Raw genomic sequence first — 27,198 nt, 5'->3', positions numbered from 1 at the left:
AAAGTGCATGTTTATAAGCATGAAGGTGTGTGGATATATATGTATATATATATATATATATATATATATATATATATATGTGTCTATGTATTATATTTGCCTTAATCACCAAGGGCTTCGGCCCCAATGGTGGATAGGCAAAAAAAAAAAAAAAAAAAAAAAAAAAAAAGGACCTGTGCCTGTGTGGTCTCGCCTTCTTTATCGTTCCCGCCCGCCGCCAATATAGCCATTTGAATTGTGCTGCAAAAAAATTCTGCGCACACCCACGCTCATTAGCCTGCTTTCCGTGTGGCCATAGCCTTACCCTTATCAAATCCATCTTAATATAATCCATCCTAATCTAACTTAAGCTAGCCTACCCTAACCCAACTTGGGCAAACCCACTGAACTTAGCTTAAAGAGAAACTAACCCAATTAAAACCCACGCAAATTCAACATAAACCCATCCAGACCTAGCCTAAATTCTCCCTAACTCAAGCTAAACATTTCCCTAGCCTTCCCTAACCCAGTTTCAGTAAATCCACCCTAATTCACCCAAACTCAGCTACTTAACCCAAACAAGAACGAATTCAACCTTAATCAGCATGAATCACCATAACTCAGCATAAACCCACTCTAATATAACCCAATCTAAACCCGATCTAACCTGACCTTAACCCACTCCAACCCAACTTAGCCCATTCCAGTTCAGAATTATTTCACTCTAAGCCAAGCTAAGCCCACCCTAACCTAGCGTAAAACCAAACTAACTAAGTCCAAGTCAATACTGGGTTTGACACAAACCCAGAGTAGCTAACAGTTCTGTCCCACTCTCCTTAAGGCTCGGTCACCCCAGAGTAAGTATTTTCACCCCATCACTCTTAAGCAAACCTACTTATTTCTAACCCAGTCTAACACATCTCAACCCAGCTCAACCTCTCTGCCCCTCTTCACGTATTTTCGTCATCTGAAGCTATTCATTATCCCCTAAAACCAGTTAAGCTCAGTTAAACCTATCCAAATTAGTATGATAAAACCATCCGGTTTCCTCTACTTTCTTCACGCAACTCTGCTCAACCCCCTCCAGTCAGACATTAACCCCATCTAATTCACCTCAACTGTCCTCAACCCAGGTCAATCCCTCCAGCTCAAATAAGCCCCTCTTACAAAACTTACTCCTCCACCCAAGTTCAGTCCCTGCAATCCAGCTTAATCTTAACCCCAAGCCATTTCATCCAGCTCCCAGATCCTCAACGTGACTGCCCCAAATTATCCTACTGTCCAACCCTGCCTAATCCAACCCAGACTAACCCCAACTCCATCTAACACCATACTATTCCTTTACCGAATCAGTTCGCCTCAACCCTAGTTATATACCCTACTTACCTCAACACAGCTCAGTTCCAATCAATCCCACCTCATTTTGAACAAATTCTCGCCACCCTGACCTTACTCAGCCCCTAAACTAACCCTACCTACCTCCAGCTCCTCACTCAGCCCTACTAACATCACCATAATACCATTCCAAGCCGACCTAACCCTCTACACCCTAATCTCTCACCAATCCATCCTTAGACATTACCCAATGTCAACCCAGTCTCCAGCCTAATCTCACTTTGACCAAGCAGCCAGACTAACTGCACCCTTCCCAGCCGCTAAGTTAACACCATTTCCACCCGGACCCTACCTAACCCCACCTCGATCGCACTCCCTGCTTTTTCACCCTCCCTCCTAGCCCACATACCAACCCAACTCCACTCAGTTCCATCTTAACCCTGCGTTGACCAAGCCCCATCGCAATTTAAGTCCATTCTTCCTAACCTCCAGCTCCATCTGGCTCCTAAACCAATAACTCTGACCTAATTAACCCTTCCCTGATCCCGTTCCTATCCAAAACCGCTCTCTCACATGAATTTCACACCACGCAACTCCACAATAACCTCCCTCCTCTCGAACCTAATCTCGGCGCCACCTAACCTCTAAGGTTACTACGTCTCACTTCAACCACCTAATTAACATCAATATGGCGCAACCTCCAAACTAACCCCAAATCTCCCTAACCCCCCAAATGAACCCATTCCCTCTCTCTATCCCGACTTCTCAGAGCCAGACGATGTATGTTGAGGAAGTGCACGAGCGACGTCTGTTCCACGACGAGCTGAGCGACACGCAAGGGGTGAGGGTGCAGCAGAACGGCTCCTACGCCACCTACCACTACTTCCCACAGAGAAGTGAATTTGTTACCGAGGACGACTATCACTGCATGGGGTGAGCTTGTGTGTGTGTGTGTGTTATCTTTAGGTAGGAAAAATGAGGTGATATATATATATGTATATATATATATATATATATATATATATATATATATATATATATATATATATATATATATATATATATATATACAGTATATATATGTATATAACTAGTGTCACAACTTACGCGAGGGTTACATTCCCAAGGCCACGCGTAAAGTCAAAAATCGCCTATAACAAAAACTCTCCACGTAACACCCCCTAAATTGTTCCTAAGCTTGAAGAAAATAATACTAAAATAGTAGAACACAGTATACTTAATTCATAAAATTATTTTTTAAATAAAGAAGCTGCAGTTCTTTTGGCATTCAGTAGTCAGTTCGGTAAAAGAAATATTAAAACTGCCATAGGATAAAAATCTAACAAGAAGAGGCTGTTTATAGAATGGTACCTTCAATTAAAAAAAAAAAAAAAAAAAAAAAAAAGCATCAGCCTCCTGGGTTCGGATAAGATGTGAAGTGCTTCATGTCTGGTTCAGTTGGTAGTACTGCACTTGCATACCTATTTAATTCACAAAAAAGGTTGAGTTGCCATGAAGTGCAATGTTATAACAGCGAATCCCGCTATATATCTGTACAATATAAGATAACAACACAAATGAAGGATACAAAGCGACATAACCATGTCATTTCCCGTAAATCATAGTCCGTATATCGTCTCGTGTCTCACACTGACAGGGTGGCGATACTTTTTTTTTTTTTTTTTTTTTTAATCGAGGGTACCTACAGAAGTGATCGTGTGGAGTGGTTTGTGAATACAGAACTGTTATTTTACCAATTATTGAGGGGTTAGTGAAGTGTTCAGCAGACCTGACCTATCCCTGCCCAGTGCAAGGCATCACTAGCTGCAGTACCAGCCACCTGATGCCATCAAAGCACAGTTTTGTAATTGATCAAAACATTTCCTTGCTGATGATTACTTTATTGGCAAATTTTGGTTTAAACAGATTCTAACACACAGTATTTTTGGTACTTATATAAACACATAATTCATAAATTGGCGCATGTGCTGAAGGTGCTGCCATCTGGTGGCATTCTTTTGAATCTCACGGAGAATAATATTTTTCGGATTTAAGCTGTAATTTTTTTCTCCCTGTATGAACAACATTTTCTGAATCAGCAATTTGCTTAAAGCATATGTGGTTAATGCCATGTATATGTACCTGATACTTTTAAAAAAGGAAAAATGATAACAATATCCATTTCTATTTTTTCTAATATAATAGAAAGGCGTCTAATCTTTAATCTGTCTATCTATCCGTCTATTGCCAGACGCCTTAATCCCGTAAGGGGTGGCCACAACAAATCGCCTCCATGTTGCCGTTTCACGCCATTTCACTGCCCTGCTCCCAGCTCACACATCCCTCTCCCATATAACTATCCACTCCATCCCTCCATCTCATCCTTGTCTTCCCCCTCCCTTCCCCTCCCCCTTCATCATCACCCACATGGCCGTCAGTCTCTCATTCATCCTCTCCACATGGCCAAACCACCTCAATGTGTTTCTCATAACGCGTCCTATTACATCCACATCCACGCCACAATGCTCCTTGACTTCCTCCTTTGTCAGAGTGTCTCTCCCATGTGACTCCGCATGCTCCTCTAAAATAACTCATCTCCACTGTTCTCACTCTTGACTTACGTCCCTCCAACAAGGTCCAAGCTTCACATCCATACGTTAGAGTTGGTATCACAATAGTCATGCAGTAACTTTTTCACTTCCATGCTCACTTCCCTGTGTCTTATCATTACTTTCAACCTTGTTGAACGCTTTCGAGCACTACACCCTCTAAACTCCCATCCTTACTCATCACACTACCCAAGTACTTAAACGCACTCACATTTTCCGCGTCCTCACCATCCCACCTCACTGTACATTCAGTGACTTCATTTCTCTCAAAGACCATAACTTTCCTCTTTTCTACATTCACCTTTAGATTCCGATTCTTACACACTCCCAAACTCATTCACCAAGCCTTGCAGCTCCCCTTCGGTTTCACCTACGACAGTATCATTTGCAGACAACAGTACAGGGAGTTTGCACACACTGCCCTCTCTCATTAGGGCCTCTCCAAAATCCACTGCATCACCTTGTATTTCTTTTATAACCCCATCCATATACAGATTGAACAGCCACGGAGACATGACTCATCCTTGTATCAATCCAACCTTCTCCCTTCCTCATTCCTTGCCTCTCTGTCATACTCCCTAATTATATCCCTCCATACCTCTTTCACTTTGCTTTTCCTCCCCCCTTCCTCCCCCTCCCTACCTCTCTCTCTCTCCCTCTTCGTCCGAAAAATTTCTCTTTTCGTGAGGGAAGCCTTGCCCTCTGTCCTAAACTTTCTCTCCCATGCCCTACATGCGATCCTCCTTGCCCTACATATGCTCCCTTGCCCTACATATGCTCCCTTGCCCTACATATGCTCTCTTACTCTACATACGCTTGCTTACCCTACATATGCTCCCTTGCCCTACATACGCCTACTTACCATATATACGCTCGCTTGCCCTACATATGCCCCTTTGCCCTACATATGTTCCCTTGCCGTACATACGCTCATTTTCCCTACATACGCCCACTTACCTTACATATGCTCCTTTGGCCTGCATATGGTCCCTTGCCCTACATATGCTCACTTACTCTACATACACTCACCTACCCTACATATGCTCCTTTGCTCTACATATGTTCCCTTGTCCTGCATATTCTCCCTTGACCTTCATCTCTTCCATGCTCTATTTGTGGCCCTATGTACTCTCCCTACACATACTCTCATGCCCTACATATACACTCTTGCCCTACGTGTACGTCCTTGCCCTACACATGGTCCTTTGTCCTACATATGCTTCCTTGTCGTACATCCCTCTCTTGATCCATGTCTTTCCCTATATGTACTCTCGTGCCGTACATATATATCGCCCTTGTTCATTGCCTTACCCTGCATATTCCTTGACTTATATCTTGCCCTACATGTGACTTTCCTCATTGTCTCGTCCTGCATACCCTCTTGCCCCTTATCTTGCCTTACATAATGCCCTTTGCCCTTTGACTTATACTCTTTTGCTTTATATCTTGCCCAACATGCCCCTCGTGCCCCATATCATGACCCTGATGCTCCCATACCTTACTTGAGCCATTGCCCCATATATTACCCTACGTTCATCATCTTACTTTCTACATGCTTGTTTGCCCCTGCCCTTCCTTTTTCCGAATTTCCGTCATGATCTGTCTAATAGCAGCCCACTCCTGTTGCTGTGCTCAGTTCACTCAGTTCACTATCTACACGTGCTGCAGCCTTAGCACTCTCATACATACTCCTCACAGCATTCAAAAACTTCCCAATTACTCCACATATTCTTAATACTTTCCACAATCCTTGTCTATCAACCCTAATTTGCGACATGTCTCATATATATATATATATATATATATATATATATATATATATATATATATATATATATATATATATATATATATATATATATATATATATATATACTCCACATATTCTTAATACGGTCCACAGTCCATGTCTATCCACCCTAATTTGTGACATGACTCATATATATATATATATATATATATATATATATATATATATATATATATATATATATATATATATATATATATATATATACTGTACAGTATATTTCCAAATGTGATTGATAGTTGTCAAAGTAATATTTTAAAAGGATATGTCTGGCATCAGAATTAAATTATTTAAATCATTCATATTTTTTCAATAACCATGTTTTCCTAATAATTGACGTAAATATTTTAAGCTATTTGAATGTGCAGCATTAATAAGTTTTCGACCTGTGGATATAATTAGGTAGTAGATGAGGGCGTTCAATAGCCATTCACTGCTGTAGTGTAGTGCTATAACCAGATAATCTGTAGGCCTACCGAGTGTCAAGTCATATGGTTACTATACACCAGGACATTACCTCTTAAGTTGGATGGTAACCATGCAAGTGATGCAACCAACAGCTGGATGTCCAATGATCTAGTGGGACTGGGAGCACCAGCTGTGTTTGGCTCATAAAGGTTACGTCCAGCTGAGGGTTGGGTGATGACTCGTCGCCCTGCTTGTCACTAACTACAGTAAATGGCTTAACTCCGGACCCCTACGTCTTTGATGGGGCAATATAGGACTGTCTGTTGACGATGGATGGATGCATATAGTTTAAGCACATATAATGTCTTCCATGAACCTCCAGTACTGGCATTCCGAGCATTTGTCAACCTCACGCTACCCATTCCATCCTGCTGACCCCACCCTGCCTGCCCCATCCTACTTATTCCACCCTGCCCACTCCCACCCTAACTACCACTCGTACATCGTTCCTACCCCCCTTTGCTTACCCCAACCCTGCCTTCACCACCTTTCCTTCACCAACCACACTCACCCTGCGGTCAGATTCCTTCCCTTCCCCGACTGTTATTCCATGCACCCTGTCTCCTCCAGAAACACAGCCGGGGACAACTTCTGGGGGTGGCTGGACGAAGACGCTGACCATGGAGGAAACAACTACGGCCCGTCCAGCATCCTGCGGCTGGCTAACCTCCTCAGTCCGGTCAGCATAGCTTCTTTTTTTTCTTTTTTTTCCGTTGCCCTCTAAAACAGCATAACCCTTTTTTTTTTTTTTTTTTCATTAGTTATCTTCACTAGTCACCTTGAGTATTCATCTTCATTCATTCTTTCATTAATTAGCCACCTGATTTTTACCATCATTAGTTACCTTGATTGGTTAGCTTTTGTAGTTGCATCATTAAAGTATCAATAAGTTCATTTATTAAGTAGAATCATTAATTACCTTCATAAATAACTTCATGAATTCTCTTCCGTTAATAATTTGATTAGATACCGTCATGAATTATTTACTATTTTCTTTAATTAGCTCTGTCAGATATCTTTATTTAGCTTCATCGGCTGTCTACCCTTATAGGCCTATATCAGTTTTTGTTAACAATATTTGTGATTTTAATGGGATGCGCTTTTTTTTTTTTTTTTTTGTAAACTCTTGCTACCTTCAGACGGTTCAGTTAAACTCGGGAAGAACATCTACTGAAGGAATCAACGCCTTCAGTATGATGGCTTCTTAGTTTTACCTACTTTTGATACCAGAGGAACAACCTTTTTCAACTAATGACGACCTCTTTATTTGAAAGGTTTATAATATTATAGTTACATAACTCCTACTTTCCAAAAATCACTTCTGTGTTGAATAAACTATCTATAAAACCGTATCATAGTGAAGGGGCTATTAGAACTGGCCACAGGAGAAATGAGAACAGAGACAGTACAGTAAGTGCTGTCGTATATTAAATCTTAAGACAGGGTGACAGATGCATGAGGATGGAGGTCTTATAACACATCAATACATCTCCAGGCATGGAGTGGCACACAGAACAAAAGGGGAATTTCAAGTTTTGACCTTTTGACCTTGTGGTAGGTGGGGGCGTCCATCACCCACCCACTTAGTGTAGTGGTACTCTGTTTTAGGGTAGCTCTACACTGAGTAGCAAGCCAAATGATTTCCTGTAAACCAGGAAAGCATTTACAACGCTGGGTGGTAACCTTATAACTAACCAACACGTGTCCCCTACGTGGCAACAAGTGGGTTGGCGGAGGGTTAGTGCCCCTTCCCGGAAAAAAACTAACTAGAAATGTGAACAAGATGCCTCGGACCAGGAATGACTAAAAGGTGACGACTAAGGATAGAACAAAGGACATGGTACGGATTGTGGCGTGGAATGTAAGAGGTGCAAGTGATGAGCTGAAAGAGAGAGGGATTGTCCAGGTGCTTGAGGGTGCGAAAGTGGATGTATGTGGATTAACTGAAACTAAATGGGAAGATGAGACCGTGAGAGAATGGGAGTATGGATGAGGTATATGGGCCGGAGTTGGTGAGAATGAGAGGGCAAAAGGAGTGTGGATTGTTTTGAGTAACAGATGGATGGAGAATATAAGAGAGTATGGATCAGTTGGCTCAAGAATTGTGTGGGTAAGATTAAAACTTGGACAACAAATGTGGGTTATTGTGTGCATGTATGCGCCAACGCAAGATCGTGCAAGCAGAGTGAGAGAAGAGTTCTGGACCAGTGTGGAAATGTGTTTGGAAAAGTTTGAAAGGAATGAAAGAGTGTTTTTGATTGGTGATATGAATGGTAAAGTAGGGAATGTGAAGGGGGATGGAGTAGTTGGTGAATGGGGTGTGCCTGCTGAGATAGATGAGAATGGCAGTGCTTTAGTGGACATAGTGCCTGGAGGGGGTTGGTGATAGCCAATACCCTCTTCAGGCACAAAAATTAATGATCAATAGGTATATGTGGTGAGAGATGAGAAGGGTGGGTGGTGAACTGAATGAATGGAAGGCAAAGACTGATTATGTGTGTGTGGATGAAAAGATGAGAAGGTGTGTAATGGATGCAAGAACCTATAGAGTTTGGGGGAGTGGACTTTCTGACCACCACTTGGTGGTGGTGAGAATCAAGGTCCAAGTGGCATGGAGATAGAGAAGAAGGGAAGGACAGGAGGAAGTAGTATATGCAAGGAGGGTGGAAAGGACACAAGAGGATGAGAAAAAGGCAGAGTATAAGAGAGGAGTGGAAGAGCGATTGGGTAAATATGGACTGGAGCAGATGGGGAACGAGGAAGGTGTGAGCAAGATATTCACAAAAGAAATTTGTGCAGCATGTGAGGTGGTGTGTGGGGCGAAAAGAAGATGCAAGGGGGTGCAGTGAACAGCATGACGGAATGAAGAGGTGAGACAGGCTGTGGCACAAGAGAAGAAAGCATAGAGTGAGTGAATAAGAAACAGGGGCGTGGAAGTAGTTGTGAGTCAAGAGAGTTATATGTAGAGAGGAAGAGAGGGGTGAAAAGATTAGTAAGAGGGAGTAAGAAGAGAGTGGATGAAGAATTTGGAGGGAATTTGAGAGCAAAATGGAAGGAATGTAAGAAAATGTTCTAGAAAGGGGTAAAGAGACTTAGACAGGGTGGGAAAGTAGTTAGTCAGGAAATAAAAGATAAAAATGGTAGATTGCTAGTGAAGAAGGGAGAATAAGTGAGCAGATGAAGAGAACACTTTTATTACGGAATTGTTGAACATGGAGAATGAAAGTAATGCAAGTATAAGTGGTTGGGGAATGGCTGGAAGACGGAGGGATGTGAGAAGAGAGGAAGAAATCAGTAGGATGGAAGTTCTGGAAGCAATGAAGAAAGTCAAAATGGGGAAAACCCCAGGAATTGATGGAGTATGTGGTGAAATGCTGAAGCATAGGGGTGCAATAGTAGTAGAATGGATGTGGAAGATGTGCAGATTGGCCGGGGAGGAAGGTAGAGTCCCGGAGTTTTGGAAGTCAGGTATAATTATTCCCCTGTACAAATGAAAATGGGAAAAAGAAGTGTGTGGTAATGATATGGGCATTTGTCTTAGTGTAATTGGAAAGTATATGGTAGGATACTTATTGACAGACTTAGGGAAAAAACAGAAGAATTAGTTGGAGAAGAACAGGGAGGTTTTAGGAAGGGAAGAGGTTGTGTAGATCAGATATTCATTCTTAGAACTTTAGTGGAAAAGCTTCTAGAGAAGAGAAAGAAGTCGTATGCGGCGTTCATGGATTTGGAGAAAGCATATGACAGGGTGGACAGACAAGGATTGTGAAAAGTATTAAGAATATGTGGAGTAAACGGGAAGTTGTTGAATGCTGTGAAGAGTATGTATAAGGGTGCTAAGGCTGCAGTGCGTGTGGATTTTTCTATTTGAAGGTTGGACTGAAACAGGGATGTGTCGTGTCTCCATGCTTGTTCAATCTGTATATGGATGGGGTTATAAAAGAGATACAAGGTAGGACAGTGGATGTTGGAGCAGCCCTAATGAGACAGGGCAGTGTTTGGAAACTCCATGTACTGTTGTTTGCAGATGATACTGTGTTGTTAAATGAAACCAATGGGGAGCTGCAAGGCTTGGTGGATAAGTTTGGCAGTGTGTGTAAGAAACGGAACCTAAAAGTGACTGTAGGGAAGAGTAAAGTTATGGTCTTCGAGAGAAGTGAAGCCAGTGAATGTGCAGTGAGGTTGGATGAGGAAGAAATGGAGAATGTGAGTGCTTTTAAGTACTTGGGGAGCGTGATGAGTAAGGATGAAAGTTTAGAGTGCGATGTGCTTGAAAGGGTACAACATGGAAGCAGGTTGCTGGTTTCTTGAAAGCAGTGATAAGGAATGGGGAAGTGAGCATGGAAATGAAAAAGGTACTACATGACAGTATTGTGATACCAACTCTAACGTATGGATGTGAAGCTTGGACCTTGTTGGAGGGACAGAAGTCAAGAGTGAGAGCATTGGAAATGAGTTATTTGAGAGGAGCCTGTGGAGTCACATGGAGAGACAGGTTGACAACTGAGGATGCAAAGGAGCATTGTGGTGTGGATGTGGATGTGATAGGAAGCGTTAGGAGAAACACACTGAGGTGGTTTGGCTGTGTGGAGAGGATGGATAGTAAGGGACTGACGAGGAGAGTGTATGTGAGTGAGGTGGACGGGGGGAGGGGGAGGGGGAGGCCAAGGATGAGATGGAGGGATGGAGTGGAGAGGTATATGAAGGAGGGGGGTGTGAGCTGGGAGCAGGGCAGTGAAATGGCGGGGGACAGGACGACATAGAGGCAATTTGTTTGTGGTCACCCCTTACGGGATTAAGGCGTCTGGCAACAGATAGATAGATAGATAGATCTTTAGAATAAGATAATGCCAACAGAAAAGGCTCTCTGTATCCTTTTAATCTTCGTAAGAGACTAGACAGTTAATTTACCTTAATCCTTTTACATGTCCCTACGTCACAGTCCTTACCATATGCAGTGTCATTTTGTTGTGTGTATATACTGGCCAGCTCCATGCTGCCCTTATTGTTAGTTGTGTTTTCTTTGTTTCTTGAAGTCTTCTGGTATTCTATCTTGTTTAATTGTGGCAAGCACTTCTGCCCTTTAGAATTAACTGATTCCAACCAAACCTGGACACAACTACCAGCCTATGACCTAGTTGTGTCCGCGAGATTTTGGTTGCTAGGTAACTACTCGTTGCCTAGCAACAGCTAAAAAAAAACTTTTTTCTTGTTTAATTGTGGCAGGCACTTCCACACTTTAGAATTAACCTATTCCGACCAAACTTGGACACAATGACCAGCCTGTGACCTAGATGTGTCCGCGAGGTTTTGGTTGCTAGGTAACCACTTGTTGCCTAGCAACGGCCGAAAAACCGGTTTTTTAGTACTTTTCACATTTTGAGCTGTAATGGGCGTAGAAAGCTCTGACTTAAGGTGTAATCTTAAGGTCATTCCCAATCAGAAATATTCCATCCATTTTTCCACTCTCTCCTCTAGTTTTTGAGTGTCAACCCTGTGATGATTGGCCTCAGTGTCCCTGGTAGTCTTGTGTCACTGTGGCAGCCACTTCTACCCTTCAGAATTCACCGATTCCAACCAAACCTGGAGACAATGACTAGCCATTGACCTAGTGTCGGCAAGGTTTTGTTTGCTAGGCAACTACACGCTGACTTGCAATGGCATCCTTAGCCCCTTCATGTTCACGGATCCGGAAATTATCGGGACCTAGTGGCAGGCCCAGGCACCATTTTTTCAGATTAAGAAAATCAATTTTTTTTTTCTTACCAAACTAAAGAGAAACGTTTGGTGCACCTGACAACTCAATTTTTAGCTTCCTATACCCATCCTGTGCTTCGCAAAGAAGCAGAGAAAAAAAAATGACTGCGTAAAGGCTGGTGAAAAATAAGCAGAGGAGCAGAAGAAGATGGCAATAAGAAATATCTACATTTTCACCCCCCCAAAAAAAAAAATATATCAGTGGTATTGAAATGGTTTGAAATAACTAGATACGTGTATTACGAACAAATTCAGTATATGATATAGGAAGTTCATGAATCTTTTTTTTTTTTTTACATTTTTCTATATTTATTGTATTTATGTAAGTACCGAGTTATTTCTGTTGTCTGGGTGGCGTAGTTTGTTTCCAAAGATAGGCAAGAGATGGTATTTTTAGACTCCAACTAAATAAAGGTCTTTCTTGGTGTGTACATGCTGAACAGCAACGGCTAAAATTCGATAGGCCAGCTTAGAGCTGGCCATCGGTGCCTACCGACTTGTACAGTAAATATATATATATATATATATATATATATATATATATATATATATATATATATATATATATATATATATATATATATATCCTCCTCAGCCACTGCAAGTCCACTGCTGAACAAAGCCCCCCTCCCCCCAACCTTTTCCACTAATTCCTTGACTGATCCAATGTCAGACACGTTTTCCCTGTGAACTTCTCCATCTCATCTCTCCACCTCCTGTCTGGCCTTTTTCTGCTATGCATACGATCTCTTGGAGTCCAGTCACTCAGACTCTTGCTCCAGCAGTCATCTTTTATTATTGCTACCAGATCTCTCCACCTCCATTTCACTTCTTTTATAACTTCTATAATGTCTTTGACTTTAGTCTGCTCTCTTACCCAACTTTATCTTTTTCTGTCTCTTAAAGATATTTCCAACATAGGCCTTTCCATTGCTCTTTGAGAAAGGATTAGTTGATTTCCCATCGATATTTTTAGCTTCCAGGTCTCACTTGTAATGCGTCATTTTAATTGCCATCATCGTATTTCGTTAGTTTTAGTATTTATTAAAAGTAAATGTACTCTTCGACTTCCCCAAGAATTTCTTCGCTTATTCTGATGACGCTTTTTGGCGTATTTGGATTCAACATGACCTAAGTTTTATTCTAGTCCATATTTAGCCCTACTCTGAGACATTCTCTGTTTAGATCATTTAATATTTCTTGCAATGTCTCTGCTGCTTTTGAGATTAGGACAATGTCATCTGTAAATCCTAAATGGTTCAGGTTTTCTCCATCTATGTTTCCTTTTTTGTTCTCCCAGTCTAGCTTCTGAAAATACTCTCTAGTCATGCTGTGAACTATTTTGGAGAAATCTCCATGACACACGCCCTTCCCAATCTTAATTTTTAAGAAGTCGTTATGTACTTTAACTGTGGCAGTTCCCTATTTACCCGTCCCCACCCTGGAGGGGCTCGGGGGAGGGTATTGTTTTCACTCGGTTTGTCTGTTTGTTTGTTTGTCTGTCTCTCTGTCTGCCTGTTAACTTCACGCGAAAACTACTGGTGCAATTTTTACTGAACTTACAGGGTTGATGGACTATGACCTTCTGATCACCTGATTAAATATAGGGGCAAAATGGGTTAAGGCCCAGGCTGTAGGCCCCAAAAATGTAAACGAAAAATCGTTTTTTCGCCATAACTCATTTCAAGTTTGTCATATCGACATGAAACCAAAACCTAAGGGTGCATTTCAAATTTGCATCCTATAACATGCCTCATTACATCAGGGGGGTCAGCCCCCAGTTAGAGGTAGGGGGATCAATGTCAGGTGGATCGGGCCTAAAATTTCAAATGGGCATAATATCGTCTAATTTCACCAGATTTACTCCAAATTTGATATGTGACATCTTTGACTAGATATCCTGTTGTGTTTACACGTCAGCACTATATAATGACTGCCGGGGACGAGTTTGCTGTGCCTTGGCACTGCCTCTTGTTAAATATACAGTATTTTCGAGAAGTATTACAATATTCTCATGCACTCCTTGTTCCTGCAATGAATATATATTTGTTATGCGCTTCACTGAGTCGAAAGCCTTTTCATAATCAACAAAACCTAAGCATAGTGGTTTATTATCTTGTGTAGTTTTCTGAATTAGCTGATTCATTCATTGTAGATAATCAGTAGTCCAATACCTGCTTCGGCATCCTGCTTGCTGACGGTCATTTTACTTCCAAATTTGTTGTTATTCTTTTCGTAAGGACTTTGGTGGAGAGGTTATAAGTAATTGGTAATTAGCTAATGGGTCGATAGTTACTAAGATCTTTTGAGTTGCCTTTTTTGTAAAACAAAATAACTACTGGATTTCATCATGTTTTGGAAATTTTCTTCTCTGTACACTGAGTAAATAAGTGGGTTTCTCTTCCTGCATGCGAGAATAAATCTGCTACTATTCCATCTTCTACTGGGGCCTTCCCTCATTTCATAACTATAAGGGAATTTTTTACTTCGTATGGTGTGGCCTCAGGTAATTCATTGTGTCAACTAAAAAGTTAGCTATTGGTACTAGTGGCTTTGATGCGTACAGTTCTTTGTAAAATTCTTCACCTCTCTTCACCGACTTATCTCTGCGTTTAATGATTTCACCGTTTTGATTTTTCAGTGATATAATTTGTTGCTTTCCTAGTGCCATTTTACTTCGGACCTGTTTCACACTTTTTCCTTTCTTGATGGTTTCTTTGATATGACTGATGTTTCTCTTTCTTTTTTCTTCCCATCTCTCTCTTGTTCTCTGTCAAACTTCGAATAGGACGTGAGGTTTTCTTTCGTCTTTCTCTGGTTCCCTTCTTGATTGACGTGCCAGTGTCTCTGTATTGGTCAAATGCAACATCAGAGCGGTCGAATCGTTTGCCGATATTCACAATGTGGTCAGCAAACCTATCAGCATAATCTGCAAATGTCTTTGCCTCTCTTGGTTTACCAAAGGGCACAACAATGGCCTGGTAGTCTGTGACAAGACATGTGCTCACACCATCCGGTAGTTCAAGATTAGCGGGGCATTTCACATCCTTGGTAAGGGCATCCGTAAGTACCGACTTCATCCCTGACCTCAATGAACAATCAGCTTCAGCAGTACTGATGGGAACTCCCATCAGTTCGTGGCTCAGTATATTGTCCAAATCAACTGGTCTCCCTGCCTGGTATGCCGTTATCAATCGTTGGGAAATTTGCCTGTCTGCTTTGATCACCGTTGTCTCCCCCTTTCCTCTCTCCACTCTGACTTCGTACAATGAAACAAAAATTAATACCTTTTTTTATGCATTTTATCTCTCAAGCTCACATCCTTGTCGATTAGTCTTTTCGTAACAGTCATCTAACAGTGCCTGTCGCAAGTCCTCTGCCTTTAAGAGCGATTCCTGAATATCTGACGTCACAACATCTTTGGTGGCAATGTTCTTTAGCTGAGTCGATGATGCTACTCATTCAAAAGCCTTGAACGTGACTACATCCTCCAGGATGTTGTTCTCGTCTAAGTTATCACGCTTCACCCTTCCAGGAGTACATTCATTTGGAGTGATTTCATTGTCAGTGGCAATAATAAACGTTTCTCTAGTTTGCCCTGTGATGCATGCACGTAGATTGTAGGAGACAGCCCAACAGCTGCGAACAGATGTCGTCTTTGTAATCCCAACGCTGTTCAGCCATTCGAGACTGCGGCCAGCATCCACCTGATTGAGGAGTTTGTCAGAGTCCTTTACAACAAAGTTTACTTGCTGGAGTACGTGCTTTACTTCATGGGGAATTTGGTTAATTTCCGAAAGGCAAACGGCGCCCCAGCGTGCATAGTTGGCGTGGTTGTACCTATGAAAGAATGGCAGCATGGCATGGAATGCTTCTAGATGGCCTTCCCAGGACCCTTCGCACAGGGTTCAAATGAACCGTAGCAGGAGCGATACTATGTTCAGATACTGCAACCATAACTGAAAGTTTGGTTCCTCATCCCATGTGTCCAAAAAAACCATGACATGCCAATAAAAGCTTTCTGATTCAAGAATGCTCAGCATTTCCTCGTAGTTGTCCCTGACTGCTTCTAACAATCGTTGCCTCATTGTGGCATCCTTTGCTTCCAAGAAACTTTTAATCTGTGGAATCAAGATCCTTCAAAGGGCCTGCCAAGTCAGTTTGTGAGCCCGGATACCCTTGGCATATGGTTTTCCATCCATCACCTTCTCTGTGGAATTTAGGCCTAGCAAACCGCTTTCTTCCCAGACCAGCGCCAGTCCACTGTCTTTCATGTCCTGGCCCATAACTTTAAGGAAGTTCATGGCAATGTGAAGACCACCCATTCAAGGAATAAGGATGTCCTTGTATTCTGGGACATTCCACTTTAGTTCCATCAGCTGCAGAAATAATGCTTAGTCAACAGTAAGAACAACGTACTTGTTACCCAAGACTTTGGCAAGGCGCAGCTCTGCTCACAACCTTGTTTAGTGTGGAAATATCATGTACTGGTGCCTGAATGATAGGCATGTATCCTGAAGATGTTTTGGGTGGGTCATCCTGAGTATGTGCCTGACTGAATGTAGTCCACTATGGTTTCTGCTCAGCATCCTGACGGGAGTACAAGAATTCCATGTCGACTGCAGAATGGGTGGGGAATCTAGGCTCAGACGGTTTCTTAAACCAGTCACCTTTGACATCCCTGAACTCTGGGTCACACTACCCTCTTTAAATTGCACTTCGCATATTTTCTTCATAGCTTCTGGCACCTTAAGTGTAGCTTTGTTGGAGGGTTCAACATTTTCAAGGATGTTGCTCTTTTCTGGACCTCGTTGCCCGGCTGCCATCTGTGCAGCGTGAAAGGTGTTTTTACTAGTGGTGGGCGATGAAAGCTATTTCATATCGATACGATACCGGTTACTTTTTTTGACTGGTATTGGTGGTATCGATTACCGATATTATATGGAGAGGTAAATCAAAAAGGGAAATAGTGTTTAGTCTGTGTGTTTTGTAATTAAAGTGAAAGACTGTGTCTGAATGTGTCTAGTGGGAAATGCGACCCAAATGTGTCTAGTGGTAAACTGTCTCTCTCGCTAGTTCCCCACACTTGTATGGTAGTTTACTCTGCTTCTATAGACTTGACAAACCAATGTTCCGTCATAAGTATAATCTATAGCCTATTACAACACAAAGGAGGCTTCTGCTACCAATTAAAGGTTAACGCATCCCAACTCTTAGCCAATTAGGAGTTGTTAAGAAGGCAGAGCTGGTCAGTCATTGGAGAACGTTCTCATTAGCTCCTCATACAGGGTATGTCACACCCACTTTTTCAAGGACAAGGTCGCTCCTGCACAGTATATGGAAAATTAGTGAATGTTTTTCTGCCCAGAAACAGAAAATACGCAAAATAATATAGTGATATTATTTGCTTCCTTGTGTGGAACAGAGGCCTTTGTTGCAGCCATGTAAATAGCACAATAATAGTGAGGTCATAATTTCTCCAACTCGGGTGTCACTGACACTCCCAAAAATGATTTAATGATCTCGGCTATTCATCTTATCTCCCTCCTTATCTTTTCAGCTCTTCCACTTATAACCATTTCCACTCTGCTCCATCTCCTGTTACACTGGGTAACCACACCAGTGACACCTTTCCCGAGGAAAGATTTACCAAGTGGAAATTTCTGGGTACTGTATAAAGTTAAATCCTGGACAGGTAATCTGCCAGAATGTTAGTAACCCCTTTTACATGACGAACCTCTTGGGAGTATTCTTGGAGAAATAGGGCCCAGCGGGTCAGTCAGAGATGTTTGGTTTTAAATTTGGACAAAAATTTTAGAGGATGTTGATCAGTGTATACCATCAAATTACTTGACTCTGGACCAACATAAACTGACAAGTGTTGCAATGCCAGTATATGTGCAAGGAGTTCTTTCTCATTAGTTGAATAATCTCTGGACTTTATTAAATTTTTTGCTAAAATAGCACACATTCATCCCTTGGCAACAAATCTTCATTTCATGGGAAACTCACCCCTGGCCCGGGAACGGGGTAGAAAAGTTACACAAGGCTGGCCCGGAATAGTGTTAATGCATTCCATGCCTCCTGGTTTTCTCTCCAACTAGTCGTTTGGTCCAAAGTCAAAGAGCAGTTCTCGTCCTCCACTAACTCGATAGCTGACACCATGCATGCAGCATTAGAGGGATCTGCGTCTCGCCTGTGGTACTCCTTCAACATATTCACATGGCACTACCTTCATTCCTTCCTCTGGTCTGGGGTTAAGATGGCATAATTAACTTCACATACCCTCCTGTCTACTACATAAGGGCCTGCAAAACATGTCTGCAGAGGCTGACAATGAATGGGAAGCGAGACAAGAACTTGATCTCCTGGTTGAAACACTCTATTCCTAAACTTCTTGGAGTGATCATACCACCTCTTCATCTGCTCCTGAGATGACTTCAAGTTCTCCCTGGCTATCCATTCTATACCGAAGGACAGCCTCTCTTTAAACTTTGACACATACTCCAGGAACTTAGTTTGGTCATCATCCTTGACCCACTGTTCATCAAGTAGTTTAAGAAGACCTCTTACTTCATGGCCAAAATTTTACTGAAATGGGGAGGAGCCTAAGGACTCGCTCGGTGTATCTCTGGTTGCAAAAAAGTACGAGTAGGCAGGAGAAACACTTGTCCCATTCCTTTTCCTTAACACACACCTTTTTAATCATGCTTTTCAAAGATTAGTGATACATATCTAATGCACTCTGACTTTGAGGATGATAAGCTGAGGAAGTGTTTTGGAAGATTCGTAACTCCTCAAGGGTTTGTCTGAAAAATCTGGAATTGAAATTGCTGCCTTGATCTAACTGAACTTCCTTTGGGAGACCAAAACGGGTAAAGAAAGTCACCATCTCTTTTATGACCAATTTAGCTGAAATGTTTCTTATGGGAATGGCTTCAGGGTATCTAGTGGCCATGTCTAACATCGTGAGGATGTGCTGGTGGCCTGAGGAGGTTTTAGGCAAAGGACCGACAATGTCCACAAGGACTCTAGTGAATGGGACATTAAACACAAGTAGAGGAATCAAAGGAGCTGCAGGGATGGGCTTATTGCTCTTTCCGACTAGCTGGCAAGTGTGACATGATCTGCAAAACCGGGAGACATCTCGAAAGATTCTAGGGCAGTAAAAGTGCTGTCAGATGCAGGAGAGGATCCTCCTCATCCATTAGTGACGGGTTAAAGAGGGGTCATGAGCAATGGACATAATTTGTTGGCTATAGGGTTTTGGAACCACCACCTGATGTACACTCTGCCACTCATTATCTTGAACGACACTAGGAGGTCTTCATTTTCTCATTAACATGATATTTGGCCATAAATAATAACATTCTGGCAATACAGACTCACATTCATCTTCCTTGACCGCTGAGTCAATTAGGGAGGCAATCTCTGGATCAGATCTTTGCATGTCAGCTAATCTTGCACTTACATCAATCTGAGGAGAATCATTAACCTGAGAGTCAGTCAACTAGGCAAAGAAGGTATCGCCATGCCCAATATCATCATCGGCATTGCCATTATTGTCAACATAACCATGGCTGGCCTTCGCTGTCATAGTTCTAGTTACAGCACAAGCGGGAAACAATTTAGGATATACGACTTCCAGCTCTTTAGGCCTATCCTCACTTAGGGGATTTTTTGACATGCAGGGAACAGCACGTACTTGTCCTCCTGCCAAGTAATTACCCAAAAGGAAAGTGATCCGTTGTACAGGCAGCTGGTCAACAACACCCAAATCACTGAACAAGTAACTAACTCTGACTGGAGCTTCACCTTAGCTAGGAGAGCAGATACAAACTCAGCTATACCCTGCAACAAGACACATTCATTTGGGTCAGCTACATCAACAATCTCCTTCAACATTAGTGACCTTGAAGCACCTGTGTCTCTAAGTATATTGGCGTCCTTACCACCTTTCCCATCAAGTGAAACTAACCTCTTAGATATGAAATTAGCAATTAGATTAATTGGGGAGGAGTCATTTAGTATACTGCTTGGGGGGGGACACTCTGATGGAGTCTTATTACCATTCTCACTTGATCCTGTTGGCTGCACTACTCCAATTTTACTAGTGTCAAACAATGCCTTTGCAGGAGCCTATCAACTAACTGACTGCTTCACTCTGGCCTTATCAACAATATGCACCTGCTGGAGGTTTGTCTGACTATCGCTAACATTGTCAGTGGGCGGCTGCTCTCTGTTGCTGTCAAAAGATCCCCAGGAGTTCATCAAAGTAATAGGTTTAGCTTTGGAACCTTGCCTACGTTTTTTCCAGCACCAGTCCTCCAAATGTCCCGGTTTCTTGCAATAATGGGGAAGTCTGACACTTTTTCCTGTCCCTCTGGCAAGACTCCTCACTTAAGTGGAACTAACACGCTCTGGGGTTGCAGTTTTCCCAGTTGTGTCACTTTATATTAACTTGCCTTTGCAAGAGGAAGGGTTCACAAAAACTAGTTGATCCACTCTCCTTCCCTTAACAAATGACTGAGGCTTACATTCGTGCCAATGAATTATGCTATAATTATCTGCTACAATGGCAGCCTCAGTTAGGGTATCTAAATCTTCTGTACTAGGTAAGTAGCAACATCCTTATCTATGTTGCCAGTAAAGTTCTCCAAGATCATGAGTTCTCTCAATTTAGAGAAATCGTTAACTTTCTTGGAATGCAACCATTAATCAAATAAAGCTGAGTACTTTAGCGTATTCCACATGAGTCTGATCTTTCTTTTTAAAGATGGATCTAAATTTAAGCATATATGCCTCTGGCGCGAGCTCATATGTTTTGAGAATGGTAACTTTTCAACAATCATAGTTGGCACTTTGATCAATTGATAAAGAAATACAAGCTTCTTGAACCTTTCCTTTCAAAACACTCTGCAACAGTATTGACCAAGAGTCTTTTGACCAAGAAAAGCGACCTGCCACCATTTCAAACATTTGGAAGTACTTAATGACATCTTACTAATTAAAGGGAGGTAAGCTTTATGTTCTTGGTAACATCAAGAGATTCCCTAAGAGATGAATTATGATCTCGAGGTGAACTATCAGCCCGCCTCTATATTCATGATCCAGTTCATTTTGTCTCATTTGAGCTTGTATTTCTAGTTTTCTCATTTTATCTTGTGTTTCTTGTTCTCTCATTTGAGCTTGTGCTCTAGTTCTCTCATTTGGGCTTGCACTTCTAGTTCTCTCAACCTAATTGGCTAGCTTAAGTTGCACTTTGTCACCATTATCATCAGCAGAATAATCACTGGAGACAGGCATCTCTGGCTCCAAAACCTCAGGGTCAACACCTTGTGCTAGATCACTGTGACCTGGTGGCTCATCACTAACTATTGCGGACTCATTGTCGGTAGTAGCACCGTGCTCGAACATGGTGTCCAATGTTAGATCAAGTAATCAGTCTTAGTGATTTTGGCAGAATATCTCAGATGTAAGGCCTAGGCAAGCAACATGAGCTCACGCCTTGCGAGAGTTTTCACTGAGGTTGGGGAAGGCTTAGAATCCGGAAATGTTCTTACATCACTAATATTCATTAGACTCACGATTACTGATTATGGGTTAATTAGGTAAGAATGAGCACCGTACATCTGGCCAAGGTTGCCAGTATTCTGTCATAGAGCTATCCTGGCAGGGTCACCAAAATTTTTATGAGCATATATTATGTAGCTGGGTAATTCACCTTCCTTCAGTCTCTTGAGAAGTCAGTGCATCATACGTGTGTTACTTTCAGGGTGCATCTTTTGCCTAGTCTAATTACAATCCATGTCACTCTGTCAGACACGCTGCTATATTCAACAATGTTTTCTGCAAGATTTCTGTTAATGGAAATCCTACAGCACTAACTCTTTCATTTTGCATTCCTTTGTAGTGAAATAGGTGTTTGCTGTCTTGCAGCTGAATTAATTTGTCATACTTTCTGTGGATCTCAGTCAAACCTACAATATCCCAGTTAATGTTTTCTAATTCAGTCATTATCAAGTTTGTAACCTTCTGCAAGGCTTCTTACATTGTATGTATGTATAGATCTTCATGGATTTCAGTTTGTTTAATGTCCCGGTCTCTAATTTGTCGAGACAGTGCCTGCTTACTTTCGGTGGCACACTGCCCGTAAGCACAGGAGGCAGTGAGGCTGGACCTTAAAAATGATCCAGTAGAAACGCCCGTCAAATCTTTTCCATTAGAATTAATGTTTTGTTGGGAGGACTGTGACAAATAATCTCACCTCCCAGCCACATAGTTTCTGATGAGATGTAATTTTTGTGCCACCTTATTCAGTATATTCGGTGGAGCCCTATATAATTATCTGTTGTAGGTCCCATGGTCCGCGCCGTCTAAGACGGTACATAATATATCTGCAAGGGTCTTTCCCTTTCCGCTACCCAGGAACGCGCCAGGCAGGGCTTCCACGAGTAAATATTTTTTTACCCTAAACTTTCTCCCTAAAATGCCCCCAAATTGGGCAAATTCCCCTAGATTCATCAGATTGACATTAATAGTGGATTTTTTCTTCACTTATTTTTAATGCTTTAGAGTTTTTAAAAATTAATCTATTGATAAAACACTACTAACAGAATGCCTCAGATATGACTCAAAACAGCACACACACACACACACACACACACACACACACACACACACACACACACACACACACACACATATATATATATATATATATATATATATATATATATATATATATATATATATAAGTCTCTCTCTTTCTCTCTACCCAAGGGGCAAAACAAATAAACAAATATGGTGCCTTATCTAAGACAACATAGACTGGAAATATGAGCATTTCTTCTTGAATATTCACGTAATTGTAACCCTATGATTAGGATACTTTTGTCAATCTTACACAACCAAAGAGAAATGTATCATTAAAAAGACTATATACCATATATTTTCACAATAATTCTTTTTTGTCTGTAGGCACTGTAAAACATTTATGACGCCATAACTTAAGATTTTGTACATTTGGCCCCTGGTTTATTTACCATTTGAACATACTTATCAAATAATTAGTACCATACTCTTAATGTCGGATGCAGATTAAAGAAAAAAGAATCCATCTATCTGTCTATAGCCCGACGCCCTAATCCCGCAAAGGGGGGTCACAGACAAAACGCCTCCAAGTTGCTTTGTCACCCACCATTTGATTGCCCTCCCCCCAACTCACTCCCCCCCCCTCCCTCATATACCTTTCAACTCCATCTCTCCACCTCATCCTCGATTTCCCCCTCCCTCTCCCTCCCTCCACCTCACCTACATACACCCTCTAAGTCAGTCTTTCATTCTCCATTCTCTCCACATGTCCAAACCACCTCAGTGAATTTCTCCTAATTTTCTCATCACATCCACATCCACCTCACAACGTTCTTTCAATTCTTCACTCGTCAATCTGTCCCTCCATGTCACTCCACATGCTCCTCTCAGGTAACTCATTTCCACTGCTCTCACTCGTGACTTGTTCTCTTCTAGCAAGGTCCACTCCTCGCTTCCATACGTCAGGGTAGGGATCACAATACTATCACGCAGCGACTTCTTATCCTCCATACTCACCTCCCTATTTCTCATCACCACTTTCAGTGAACCAACAACCTTCCTTCCCTGCTGTACCCTTTCGAGCAGTTCATCCCCAAAACTTCCATCCCTACTCATCACACAACTTGAATGCACTCACATCCTCCATATCCTCACCATCCAACCTCACTGTTCATTCTGTGACTTCATTCCTCTCAAACACGATAACTTTACTCTTGTTTACAATAACTTCAGATTCCTTTTCTTACACACTGTCCCAAATTCATTCACCAAATCTTGTAACTCTCATTCATCTTCACCGAACAATACTGTATCATCAGCAAACAGCAACACCGGAATCTTCCACATCTCACCCTCATTTATTAGAACCACCCCAACATCCACTGCCCTACCTTGCACCTCCTTTACAACCCCATCCATGAACATATTAAACAGCCATGGAGACATCACACAACCCTGTTTCAGCCCCACATTTAGATCAAAGAATTCACTAAAACTCACCATCCACTCGCACCGTAGCCCTAGCTCACTCGTACATGCTCTTCACAGCACTCAACAATTTCCCATCCACTCCATATATTCTTAATACCTTTCACATACCTTACCTTGCCTATCCACTCTGTCATATACTTTCTTCAAGCCCATGCAGGCAGCATACACTTTCTTTTCTCTAGATACTTCTCCACTAAACACCTTAGAACAAATATCTGATCTACACACCCTTTTCCGTTCCTAAATCCCCCTCGTTCTTCTCCAACTGTTATATGCCTAACGTTGTCAGGAAATATTCTACCATATATTTTTCCAATCACACTAAGAAGGCAAATACCCCTATGGTTTTTATATACTTCTCTCTCCCCTTTTCCTTTGCATAAAGGAACAATTATACCTGATTTCCAGTCCTCTGGAACCCTTCCCTCTTCCCTAGCCAATCTACACAACTTCCATATCCACTCCACAACAATCTCACCCCCATACTTCAGCATTTCACCACACACTCCATCAAAGCCTGGGGTCTTTCCCATCATGATCTTCTTCATTGCTTCAACTACTTCTGCCCTACTGATCTCTTCCTCCCTCCTCTCATCTCTTCTTCTCCCAGCCATTTCCCAACCACTTATTCTCGCACTGCTCTCACTCTCTACATTCAATAAATCCTCAAAGTGCTCCTTCCATCTCTTTTCTCTCTCTTCTCCACCAACAATATATTATTCTTATCTTTCATTCCCCTACTATTTCTCCTTTCACCCTGTCTTGCTTTCTTTACCTTCTTCCAAAACAATTTCTTACTTTCCTTCCATTTTGCACTCAGATTCCTCCCAAACTCTTCATCCACTCTCAGCTTACTCTCCTTTTTCATCTCCCGTCTCCTGCTCATATATACTTCTCTCTCTCTCATCTTCTCCCTTACCTATACTCGCTAGCCATTCACTATATGCCATCTTCTTTTGTTCCACAGCTTGTTTCACTTCATCATTCCACCATGCTGTCCCTTGCACACCCTTGCATCTCCTACTCACTCCACAAACTGCCTCACACGCTGCACCTATCTCTTCCGTGAATATCTTGCATACTTCTTACACCCCTCCCATCTGCTCTAGCTCATACCTTCCCAATCTTTCTTCCACTATGCTCTTATACTCTCACTCTCTTGCAACTTCACTCATTTCACAGGAGCTGTTTCCCATTCGTCTCTTCACCCATTTTCTTTGCAGCCTTACCTTGGCCATCACTAAGTGATGGTCTGAGATTCAATTCCCCCACCCTTTCCACACTCTTGCATCCAGCATTTGTCTCCTCATTCGCTCATCCACACACACGTAATCTATCATTGCCTTTCGTTCAACAAGTTCACCGTCCATCCTCCTCATGACTCTTCATGTATACCTGTGGATCATCTTATGCCGGAAGAAGGTGTTGGCTATTGCCAACCTCTTACTAGCACAGATATCCACCAAAGCACTACCATTCCCATCTACTTCAGCTGGCGCACCCCACTGACCAACCACTCCATCCACTTGTACATTCCCAACTTTGCCATTCATGTCTTCAATCAAGAACGCTTTCTTGCTCCTCTCAAACTTATCCATACGTGCTTCTACACTCGCCCAAAACTCATCTTTCGCTCATGCCACTCGGTCCTCTGTCGGCACATACACAGATACAGTCGCCCACGCTTGTGTACCTACTTTCATCCTCACCCATACAATCCTTGCACCCACTGTTCCATACTCTCTTATATTCTCCTTCCACTTCTTACTTATCATCAGACATACTCCCTCTCTTGCCCTCTCATTCTCATTAACTCCCGTACATATTCCTAAGCCATACTTCCATTCTCTCACCCTTTCACCTTCCCCATTTAGTTTCAGTCATTCCACATACATCCACTCTTGCATCCTCAAGCACCTGAACAATCCCTCTCTCTTTCACTTCATCATTCACTCTCCTCACATTCCACGTTCCCATCCTTAGAATGTCCTTTGTCCGTTCCTTGGTCGTCAACGTATGGTCCGTCCTTGTTCGAGGCGCTTTATTCGCTTGTTTTGTTAGTTCTTTTTACGGGGTGGGGCACTAACCCACCACCAACCCTTATAGTCACCTTATACGACGAGTAGGGATACTGGGGGAATATTCTTGAAACCCCCCTACCCCCAGGGGTAGTAGTTATTAATATAAACATATTATTACATTAAGAATGTTATCATACAGAAATGAACAATGAAATTGTACTGCTGACAGAGTACTGCACACCAGAAAAGGTCAAATATTTACCTGAGAGGCAAGCAACACTAATCAACAATATCAACAGGCTGAGCGGGTCTGGTGCGCCACTACTCAGCTGATCAGAGGATAACACAAATCAGAGGGAAAAAAAGGCATAATTGAGCGAATTTAATGGGAAACTAGTTTGATTTTACAGATAGCAACATATCCTGCAAATTACAGATTATTCTAACAATTTATTCCACGTTAGATTACTCTCAGAATCACTAACATGCTAGTCAATGGAAATTTTACAATTACCCTAAAATATGAATGAAATACCCCAAGAAATGCTTGATTACCCTAGATTTTGCATATTTTAATCTTACCCTAAATGTTACACTAAAGATGGTCAAAATACCCTAAAATGGGGTATTATACCCTAAAGTGGAAGCACTGGCGCCAGGTAGCAGTGGGATCCTGTCCCCAGATGTACGAGTACACAGTATATGTATATCCCTCCAAACGATTTTATATAGCTTAAGAAAGGCCTGTGATACTGAAAAGGATTTTCTCTCTCTCTCTCTCTCTCTCTGTTTTCCTTTACTTCTCTTCCTTGTTCATGCAGTACATACCTTCTTTATCAGACTTTCTCGTCTTTCTCATTAATTCCCTTTCCTCCTTTCCCTTTCCTTTTTTTTTTCTGTCCACGTTTCTCCCTTTTCTCCCCTTCCTCGCCTTCTGTTCCTTCTTTCTACTCTTCCTTTCACTTTCCTTCCCACCTTTTTCTCCCTTTTCTCTGTCTTTCTTACATTCTTTCCATTTCATCTCTTCACTCCCTTTTCAACTCGTCCTTTCCTTCTTATCCGCAGTTTCTTTCATTTTTTTTTCCCTTTCTTCCCATTTCTTCCCACCTTCCATTAACTTCTTTCCTTCCGTTCT

The 27,198-nt window shown here is 41.9% G+C and overlaps 1 protein-coding gene across 1 annotated transcript in view; it reads left to right on the top strand.

Annotated features, from left to right (window-relative positions):
• The window catches only part of LOC145399104 (uncharacterized), a 199,442-nt gene that overhangs the window by 7,129 nt on the left and 165,115 nt on the right, over nucleotides 1-27,198 (top strand). Inside the window, exons 2-3 of the mRNA XM_080271850.1 lie at nucleotides 2,086-2,247; nucleotides 6,772-6,880. Coding sequence (XP_080127976.1) covers nucleotides 2,086-2,247; nucleotides 6,772-6,880 — 271 coding nt within the window. The remainder of the gene's footprint in view (nucleotides 1-2,085; nucleotides 2,248-6,771; nucleotides 6,881-27,198) is intronic.

This window comes from Coenobita brevimanus, chromosome 47, assembly GCF_032717465.1.
Source record: "Coenobita brevimanus isolate Jiangsu-jjx chromosome 47, ASM3271746v2, whole genome shotgun sequence".
NCBI classification, from domain to species: Eukaryota; Metazoa; Arthropoda; class Malacostraca; order Decapoda; family Coenobitidae; genus Coenobita; species Coenobita brevimanus.
The sequence above is the reverse complement of the archived record's forward strand: the minus strand, read 5'-3'. Positions and strand labels throughout refer to the sequence as shown.